A 10,926-nucleotide genomic window follows, 5' to 3' on the forward strand; every position below is an offset into this window, starting at 1 on the left:
CTTTCACAGCTGGCTTTGCTTTGTATCCCTTTATCATAGCATCATAATTTGACCAAAAAATAGCCCAAACCAGCTTTATAAATTTGTATACGAAAAGATTTTGGCTGAAGATAACAATAAAACTGTCGATGCCAGATTCTCTCAACTTCGTTAAACGCGTCGGCCTTACAAAGCAGATGGCACTCAATTCTTTTCACATTGCACTGAGTAATGAACTGAACTCTTCTCAACAATTAGAGTCCGAAGACGCTCGCATGAAAAGAAAACAGATGTCGCCAAAACAGCACGTTTTTAAGTATCAGATATAACTTGCGCATACAACATGCATGATTACACTAGTACCAGTGCCAAAATGGAAGAAGCACACCTTTTCTTCAGCCAGTAAGATGCAAGGAGCTATTTTATTTAGGTGTACTTTCCTCACACCAGCCGAGTAAAAGCATCTACTATACTTCACAACCTATAAAAATATTAAATAAGGTGTAATAGTTAACCCAATTAATGATTAGCCTGCATAAACCATTGAGAACCAAAATCACCGAACACTTTTTTGTGTCAATTAGAGTTACGGGAAAAAAACACTTCAAAGAAGAGCCACAGCAATGTCTCTATGCCCAGACAACAAAGTGAATGAATAATTATGCCATATGCCAGCACGTTTAGGGACAACGTTTAGCAATCTAATAATGTCATTGGAAAAATTCATTTGCTTATGGTCACTTTGTCATCCTCTTGATCTAATACAACCTCTGGTAAGAGATACAAAAATATGACACTTACCTTTGAGTTCATTTCAAAAGTTTTATAGATAACTCACTTTTATACCTTTGCTTAAACAAATTCTCATAAAAAACATTCCAGTTTTGACAACTGCGATTAAAAAGTTCTAAAAAAATTCCTATGAAATTGCATTTGTTGTCTTACAACACAAAATACGCCAATTTGGAAGAACGAAGGTCACTTTCTTCAACTTATTCCGCATACAGATCTGAGGCATTAAAATTGAAACAAACAAGGAGACTCGGTAATGTGCGATCGCACATAAGGTTCCGACGCCGCTCATCCAGAATTTTGGCATAATTGTCTACCAAATGCGGAACAGATAGAAAAACCCAAAAACTATTTTTGGGAATCAAAAAAACTTCAAAAAGAAAACCAAGTATTTTTCAAAAAAATATAGTGTATGAACGAAAAGATAGCTTCCAATTCAAATAACTCAGTGGAGTAAAAATGATGCACTAGATTGATGAGATATGCCAATATTAAGAAAGCGAGTTAAGACGAACAGCGAAATCAAACAACAACAAACATTAATTACATCAAAAACTTTATGTCCGTTTAAAAACACAAAACTTAATAACAAAGTCAACGTAGCGTCAGATAAAACTGAAACAAAACACAGTAACTTTTAATTCCCCATAAAAATTATGGGATCAGTTCAAAATACGGCTTAGTAACAATTAGACAAAAAAGAACAAAAACAGTAAAGTTAAATTTTTTTAAAAAACAATTAGTTTCAAACTAATGAAAGCCATTAGAAGTCAACTAAAATATCCCATAGGCTCACACTTATCAATACTTCTGTAGATGGGCAGTCATACCTGTCCTTATTTATTTTTTATGCAATTAAAAAAGAACAACAAAAAGACAACAAACAAAATTCAAAAAAAAAATTTGCCAGAAAACGCTGTCGAAGCTGTAGAGCCATATTTTGGCCCTGAAAATATGTTCGATTGCGCCTTCTTCGCACACCGATAAAGTAGTATGTAGTAATTCCTTAATGAGACTGGGTAACAAGTAGCCAAAAAAGAAAAAAGAGGAAAAAGTAAGCAAAAGTTCTGACTTTTTTTCGAAAAAAAATTACTTCCAAAGTCATCAAAAGCCAATAATTACAATATGAAATAACTAAATAGGTTCGTTTTTTGTCCAGAGAAAAAACCCTTGAGACCTGCAATAATTGAGAATATTTCTTGCGTCTACAAAAAAAAAACGTCAAATAAGACAAAAATCAAATTAATTTACTTTGTGAAAAACCGTTGTCGAAGCCAGTAAGGTCACAACGAATTCATCAAAAATATTAGATTTTGTGACACCAATCACTTTTGTCGCCTTCATTTGCCATCAATATTGTCATATTTGACCTGTAATTAACGAGACTAGGTAACAAAAAGACAATAAAAAGAACAAAATTGCAAGTTAAAAAATTTTTTATTTTGGAAAACTATTGATTTCAAAGTCATGAAAGCCATCAGCTATCCACTAAAATCTGAATATCAGCTCATCTATCTATCTAAGAAAGGCCAATGAAAACATTCCTGACAAAGAAAATTTCATACCACTAAAATGACAAAGTAAAAACGACAGTTAAAGACAAAATTAAAAAACTCAATTAAATTTTTCAAGAAAGAAGTGTCGAAGCCGTTAAAACGATAACCTATATCATTCAGGATTTTAATATGTTCAATTTTGTTTTATTTTGAATGCCAATAATTTGATATGAGAACTGTCAAAAATGTGATAATGTGAAAAAACTAGAAAACGTGAAAAACTTGCAAATATCTAAAAAAAAATCTGAAATCTAGTAGTATCAAAGCCAGAAAACAAAGACTTAAAGCTTAAAACCTCAACAAAGATAAAATTTTACATCAGTTGCAAGAAGAAGCATTCTTTCTTTGCTGACACTAAGCTGCAAGTTAACCAAATTAAGAAAAAAAAATAGAGGAAAAGTTCATTAGGCCATTATTTATATAAAAATCAATTATTTTTTAAAGTCAAAACGACCATAAGCTTTCTAGTAAAAATTTAAATGCATTAGCCTGGAGCTGCTTGGGAAACCAATTGGACCTATCACTTCTGAGCTTTGATTTGATATGTTCTGTTCTTTAATTAATATAAAAAATATCATTTTTATTAAAAAGACCGACTAATTACAATCCGAATTCTTTTTGGATTGTAACAGTTTAAGATCGGTGCAATACTAGCCCTGTTAATGCTTATGGTCCATTAGGAACACTTAATTTTCGAATATTATAGATATAGATAATTTGCTGGTTAAAAACTCAAAAAAACTCTGCGTTTTTGATAATCAATGAGTAAAGTTAGCAAAAACGGTGAAGTTTAAATTACAGAGCACTAACAACAGAAGTTGAAGTAGGAATAGCCACCCTTTGAGTCTAAAAAGATTGTATTAGTGTTTTTTGGGGGTGTACTTCCAGCAATTTTAATCAAAGTGGACTAAAGAAGCTTATTACGTGCTGTTTTGATGAAAAAGGCTGAATTTTGAAATATTTAGCCCAAATTTTTGACAAAAAAATTAAATCAAAATAATCAACAATACTTTTGTAATACTTTTGTAAGTTTAAAAATAAAATCAACAACACTATTCTTAAAAATTTTAACAAATTTTAGCAAAATTGACGAAAATTTATGCAAAAATTCCGGAAAATGTGAATAAAAACGGAATTCACTACTTTTCTCAGAAGTTTAAACCTCCGTAACTCCCTGTAAAAAACGAAAATAAAATAAAAATCTTTTTAATTCCACATTCTACGCTGGACGAGCTTTCTAATTATATTAGTCTCAACTCTCTACGATAAATATATCGATCGGCGAAAATTATCTGAACAAAAAAAAACCATTTGAGTATATAGTCCCCCCCCCCCCTCAAGAGGGGTCGGAACAATAACCTCGAGGTTAAAGTTACAACTTGAAAAATTACAAATCAAACGAAACATAAATTTTATATATCAAACACATTAATGTTCGGTTTTCATTCTTTATGTCAACACCCTAATATATTTTTAAATCCTACATTTTTGTTTGCCTATTCGCATGCTTCGTTCTTTATCTTTCCTCAAATTTGTTTTTCGATTTCTCCTTCTAAATGCAATGTCGAGTGGGAGGTTTTAAACTGAAAGAACAAAAAAATGGGCTCCATCATTTCAACCGCTTCAAATCATCATTTCAAATACTTCGATTACGGAATTCCTAATGGCAACGGAGAGTTCATTACAAATGAACAAACAATTCTAGTTTTGTTAGCGTTTTATAAAGTAAAAAGAGTACAAATTATAGTAATATAGCTGGTAGATTGCCAGAAAACAGCCGCAATTGCTCCGCAGCTCTCCAGTCTCGAAAAAAAAACAGTAAAAAAGACAGACTAAATAAATTACTCCTTTCATTAAAGGATGAGATGTTATATTTTGATTAAGAATATGTATAAGTTATGGCTACCTGTATTAGCTGCTCTCAGATAACCTTCATTTAGAGTGACACACATTCACTTGACCTTGTCTCTTTGAATTAAAGTGAAGAAAAGCCAACTTCAAAGTGAGGAACTCATTTTTGAGAGTGGGGAAGTCACGTGTGACCGGAAACTTAATCACGCGAACAAAAACCAAATCGTCCCATTACGAGTGAAAAATGACGTGACGCACGCATTTCAGTTGAAATTGAATGAACGAATGAACAAAATGAAGATTTGAAGTGGTTGTGACGTCAAATGCTCGCAACAAAAATCTTGACGACGAAATAAAAGAAAATACCAAGAGAAGGCCAATACTAGCCCCAGCTATCGCTGTGCGGCTATTAATAAAACTTTTTGACAAGAAAAATTGTCGACTGTACAGTAAAAACGAAGAAACAGAATGTTTAAAATGACAACAACAACACCGTTTAAATCGAATGCAACGACAACACCAAACCAAGAATTCCGAACCAATCATGACTGCAGAAGTCAAAATGTCGAACGTTTTTCGAGCATGAAGCACCGCTTCCTATTTGTAATTTAAATAGCAAAACATCACTAATGCCATCCAAAAAACAAATGCAATCAGAGAATTTTTGAAGAAAGTAGAAAAACACGAACAATTTGACGGCTGCCTTTAGAAAAACGTATATCTACGACTGACCAAAAGACATCGAAAAACTGTTACACATAGAAGTAAAATTTCCCTAAAAGAGAAGGCTGTTACTAAAACAGCTACGCCTCAAAAACCAGCGCTTTTATCTACTGTAAAGTACAATGTGTTATTTTCTCTCGCTTCGTTGTTTCGAGATAAACAGCGATGTCTCAAAAGAAAATCCGAAAAAAAAACTTTAAAAACTATTCAACCTCAACGAACAACAGAACACCGATAATGCTCTCGGGAAATCAATAAAAAGTAACAACACGCCAATCTTATCAATATTAAGATCAAAAGAAAATCAAACATAGCTGGCAGATTGCCAGAAAATAGCCGCAATAGATTTGTAGATCGGCAGTCTAAAAAAAAAAACAGTAAAAAAGACAGACCAAAAAAATTCGTCTTTTCATTGAAGGCTGATCTGTTATACTTTGATTAAAAATATGTATAAGTTATTGCTGCCTCTATTAGCTGCTCTCTAATAACCTTCATTTAGAGTTACACACACCCATTTGACCTTATTTCTTTGAATTAAAGTAAATAAAAGTCAATTTCAAAGTGACAAGTCCTGACGTATAATTCAAAGAATTTTCATTGACTAAACAGAAAACTAGACCAAGAACGGACTGTGAATGGATTGGGAAAACCATTTAGAAAAAAAATCCGATCGAAAAAATCGAAAAAACTGTAAAAATCAAAGTGAAATTGCCGCATGTGAACAAAAAACCCACTACCGATAAAGCGAATTTTTGTTCAAACACCGTATTCTCACTCTACTAATTAGAGCGAAAAAATTTCACGCCGCAAAACCACTCGCTTTTTCGCTCCATTTCCTGTTTCGACGATCACTACTCCAATTTGACTTCAAAAATCATGAAAATGTGTGAACAGATCTTAAAAAAAAAAGAAAGCGCCCCAATACAATTCAAATTCTTTGAATTGTAAAAAACCAAGAGAAGGCCAATAATAGCCCCAGCTATCGCTGTGCAGCTATTAAAAAGATATTGTAGACGTTTGACACGTCGCTTTTCATCTCGAAACAATGAATGAGAGGCAATTACACGTTGTATATAATTCAGTTTATTGAATTACAATAGGAGCATGATAAACTTCGTTTGATCACAATTTCAGCTTGGAAAAACAACACACAGGTTCTTTGGCAAAAACTTGAGAACCTTTCAATTGAACTGAAAATGAAACATAATATGATCCAAGCTACCCGGAGGAGCAACAAAATTTTAGTGGAACTCAAAAACAGTAAAGTTTTCTTTTCAAAGTTGGAGCTAAAGCACCACATAAGTTGGTCGTTCAAACGCTATAACTAGTAGACGCACTGCAGTTTTTATCAGCATCTTACAAAAAATCAGTATTTAAAATGACATCACTTCGCTACTATTGCGAACGTGAACTCAGACTCATTAATTCAGCAAACCAAAAAGTAGGCGAAAATCATTTTTAAAAAAATTCTGGAAATAACTCCCTTGCCAAATCAACAATTAAGTTCAGAAGCTTGAATTTATAGTTCATGCAACGCTTTTGCAAAAAAAATATTAGATGAACAACCCCAAAAAAAATTCTACACGTAAATTTTACCATATCTACTTATCCATCTTCCAAAAACAGTATGAAATAAAAAAACCTCTCGACTCCCCTGTGTTCCAAAATTTTTTCACGTGTTCCAACTAGAGCATGAAGCAGTTTTGCTGCTTCATGCTCTAGTTCTCATATGAAATAGTACCACGCAACGACAAAATTTGGATTATCATAGCTGTTTATTAATAGCATCACCATAGTGAAGTGAAGTGAACGATACCGTAGTTTTGTGAAGTGAACGATACCAATACTCCTAATTGATGCTGAAAAACAACTCCCCAATATAATTCAAAAAATGTTATCAAAGCAGTGAAAAAATATGATTACCGAATTAGAAAAGTTTAAAATTAATTAAGTATCAATCTATATGCAGCGCAAAACACAAAAATGAAACAGAACGCTGTTTTCAGGCCAATCGTATTGAACGGAAGGTTTACAAATTACAATAGATCCGAAATTATATACTAACGCATTGCATAAAACCAAAAGTCAAAACTTTAGGCTCACAAAGTCAAAACTTTAGGCTCACAATAAAGGATATTTGCCCGGCAGATAACTGAGCCCGTAAAATTTAGCAGTTCAAAGCCTAGATTTACATACTTTTCAAAACTTTTAAATAAGCATAAAAACTTACCTATAAGAAGAATTTCATCCTGGAAAAGCTTGCTTTCACAGATTTAAATTTTATTTCGTCTGGATCGAACAAATTACAGAGGGACAAAATATTATTCATATCAATATTTTCAACTTTATTTAGCATTGCTGACTGACTTCGAACAAATTGTCTTCAAAAGATAGGCGGGTAAGAGGGAGATCTATTTTTTTTTAAAATAAAAAGGAGAGCACCTGAGTGCACAATATGATGCAAAAATTTTATAAATTAACCTTTATGCCATTAATTCATGCCTTCTCGACAATTGCGGCAAGGTGCACTCCATTTATATACCATTGCAACTCTTAATTCTGCTCCTCAATTATATGAATTATACAAAAAAAAACGGAATGCAATAATAACCAAATAATTCCTAAAAATTTACCTGAGAGCAACAAAAATAAACCGGTAAAACTATATCTGCAAGACCAAACTCCAGTCAGCAGCGCTTTTGACTTCGTTTGCTGCAAAATCATGTCTCTTATGAGCAATTCTACTAAACAAAAGTCTAATAAGGCAACTTTTATTTTTATCAAACCCTCGAGAATCTCCAATGCTTAAAGCTTTTGGGAAAAAAGTCTAAAATAGTAACTTTTATTCATCAAGTTCAACAAACCATATATTTCAACATCCTATATCATTATACCGAAAAACAGATTTGACACTAAATGGTATAAGACATCTTTTTTTTTACAAATTATGCTAACAACAGCCAACGATATTTCAATAAACTTGACCTAGTTAAAAATCTGTAAATATACATTATTATCAACTTATTTTGAACACAACAGAGTAAAAAGACAATATGTATGACATTAAGCCCAAATTAAATATGAACTGAACATGAAATTTTAGTTTTCAGAGACTTGGATTTTGCAACTTTTGTTTGTTCTTTGGTTCAAATCGCTCCATTAGAACTCATCGTGTTCTTCAACGGGAGGTTTTCCATCTTTTCCATCCCAGGCTTCGATTTTGTCCACTTTTGGCAACTCGGTCATCTGCAAGGGTTCAGTACGACCTCTACCAACCGAAACAGCCTTCAGCAATTCAGTCACGTGATCCTGATCGAAGGCACTTCTCAAGGTCACGAAGACCTTCTTCTTGTAGTTCATCACAACCATGGCTGGGTAACCGAATCCTCCGACGCCTACAGCATTCTCAACAGCCGGTTGGGTACCTCCCTCTGCCCAAACCCAACCCCAGTTTTTCTGTTTGAACTCATTGCCAACTTTTTTCATGAGAGCCAGATTCTTGTTTCGACCAGATGCCATGTCGTCTAAAATATGAGGCAAGAAAGTCAGCACACAGATGGAATGTTCTTCACAAGCTTCTTTGAGCACTTCTTGTGACGTGATTTGCTTCACTTCAGGTGGAGGGTAGTTCACGACTGTCTTCGACTCGGCCCAGGACACAATGTCACTCGAGGTTCGTCCACCATCGTATTCAAGAGGAGACTGTTTCGCAGCTTTGCCACTAGGGAAGTATTTGATGGTGGGATATCCTCGGATTCCGTACCTAAAAATAGATTCCATCGTATAATTTAAAAATGCAGGAATATAGCCGCGGTTTCATTAAAATCGAAACAAAAAAAGAAGGAAATTACCAATTCGTTTTTCAAAGTATCAAAAAGCCTCCTAATTGCGTGTCTAGTTGCAGTTAGATTAGATGGTTCTACTACCTTCTAAGTTACCTTCTAAATTTAGGGCTATTGAGCTTAATGCTAATATCAAACAAAATCAGAGAACATCGGGAGAATTGCTCTCAAATGTCTGGCTTGGGGTTGTCTTTGGTATTAAGTATTTAACTATCTAATCTAACTGTCTAGTTGCAGTTAGATTAGATGGTTCTACTACCTTCTAAGTTACCTTCTAAATTTAGGGCTATTGAGCTTAATGCTAATATCAAACAAAATCAGAGAACATCGGGAGAATTGCTCTCAAATGCCTGGCTTGGGGTTGTCTTTGGTATTAAGTAGCTTAAACTTAAGCAAGCCAGGCTAGCGGGAGTGCCCGGGTCAACGATCATACAACTTTCTTTGATTTCGTACTAGGTCATATATGATTCTTAGCAATCATACTAGGTCATATATGATTTGTATGACTTCTTGGTAGTCATGCAAGGACCATACATGATTTCTTAAAAATCATACGGGGATCATACAAAAAATTTCAAAGATTAAAAAGTGTATTATTTAGGTTTCTATTGAAGTTTAAAAAATTTCTTGGAAATCATACAAGGTCATATACGACACATAGAACATTGACTGGTGCCACAAATTCTTGTATAATGAGGTCCGAGGACATTAATTTATTATATCGCATTTGCAATCCACATTTGATTCCTTGTGTGTGCTAAAAGAATAACTTTGTGGTTTAAACATATTCAGAAAACGAATTTGAGATATGCAATTTTTTTAAATATTTTTTCATAAATGTGCATTTATAAAAATAAACGGGCTTCAGAGTATGTCAAAAATGAGTATGTCAAATGTATTTGGACTTACTCTTTTATTGAGTGCCCAACTCTGCAAACGATATTGTACGTTAGGGTCTTGTGGCGGATCATAATGTGATTCCGGGGTATCATATAGGTGATGCCCTACCGAATAAAAACAGAAAACATAAATGGTAAAACATTTTCGAAAAATAGATGTATGATTCCTGGTAATCATACAAAGATCATATATGATTTCTTTGGTTTCATACAAGGATCATACTAAGAAATCAAGCATGGACAGTATGAAATCATATATGATCCTTGTATGAAATGAAAGAAACTTCAACCCGGGTGGGTATGGAAGCCGAGGTCAAAACTTATCTCCAAATATTAAAATTGTACAACAGCTTATCATTTCTGCAGTTTTGGTGAAAAGCAACTAGACTAGTAAAGCGCTGAGAGCACTGAACACGGACTTAATGCACTCTGGCTCTATCAGTTTACAAGGACAAAAGTCAAATGGTCAGATCAAAAAACAATGAAGCATGAACAGAAAAAGACGAATATGATACAAATAATTAGTACAAACTACGTGCAATTATCATTTGTCCTTTAAAAAATTGTTTTTCCTGTTTTTTATACTGCTCTTGGTTGAAGCAGAGAAGGGAATATGTCTTAAGTCAGGTGAAATGTTAAACTTGACCAAAACGACAAACAGATAGCTCAAGGACTGCCAGAAAATAGCTACGATATCTACAACTTTCTTTTTTAATTGCAGAAATGCTATATTCTGATTAAGAATCTGTATTACTTATTGATGCTTCTGTTATACGCTCTCAAACAACTTTCACTTAGAATGACGTACACTCCGTTCATCTTATCTCCTTCAATCACAGTAGGCAAACGTCTCTTTGAGAATGAGGAAGTCACTTTTCAGTGTGAGATAAGTCACGTGCGACCAAATAATTAATCCCCTGATGAAAAACTCGCTTCACTAAAGGTGGAAAAGGACGTCTCTGACTGTGACATTATATGGTCGCACAAAAATAGATGAAGTAAAAACAACATTACAAGTCCTGAATTACAATTTAAAGAATTCAACGAAATTTGACGACACTATCGGCCTCCTTAGAAGAACATTTTATAGTTTACATCTAAAAAACACAACATATAAAAAAGCTCTACGAAAAAAACGAGCCCAATAAAAATCTTTAAAACAGCCGGAAGATTGTCGGAAAAAAGCAGCCGGTTACCCCATTGACCGAAGAGATTGAAACAGTTAGAGGAAAAAAGACAAAAAACGATATCCGTCTACTTTTTGTTCTAGGTGTCAAACAGTGT

General features: G+C 33.7%; 1 protein-coding gene across 1 annotated transcript; it reads right to left on the reverse strand.

Annotated features, from left to right (window-relative positions):
* Positions 1-8,060: 8,060 nt before the first annotated feature.
* LOC142353406 (protein disulfide-isomerase A6 homolog) lies at positions 8,061-10,461 on the reverse strand. The gene is made up of 2 exons (XM_075405638.1): positions 10,397-10,461; positions 8,061-8,664 (listed from the first exon to the last, which is right to left on the reverse strand). The coding sequence occupies exons 1-2, from the start codon at positions 10,459-10,461 to the stop codon at positions 8,061-8,063; spliced, it is 669 nt and encodes a 222-aa protein (XP_075261753.1).
* Positions 10,462-10,926: the final 465 nt, after the last annotated feature.

This window comes from Convolutriloba macropyga, chromosome 14 (assembly GCF_964194025.1).
Source record: "Convolutriloba macropyga chromosome 14, txConMacr16.3, whole genome shotgun sequence".
NCBI classification, from domain to species: Eukaryota; Metazoa; Xenacoelomorpha; order Acoela; family Convolutidae; genus Convolutriloba; species Convolutriloba macropyga.

Bases quoted from the DNA above. Each gene is read 5' to 3' on its own strand.
- LOC142353406 (XM_075405638.1), bottom strand. From the start codon at position 10,461: ATGAACGGAGTGTACGTCATTCTAAGTGAAAGTTGTTTGAGAGCGTAT. The intron at 8,665-10,396 runs GTAATACAGATT...ATCTATTTTTAG, and splicing joins TATAACAGAAGCATCAATAA to GTACGGAATCCGAGGATATC.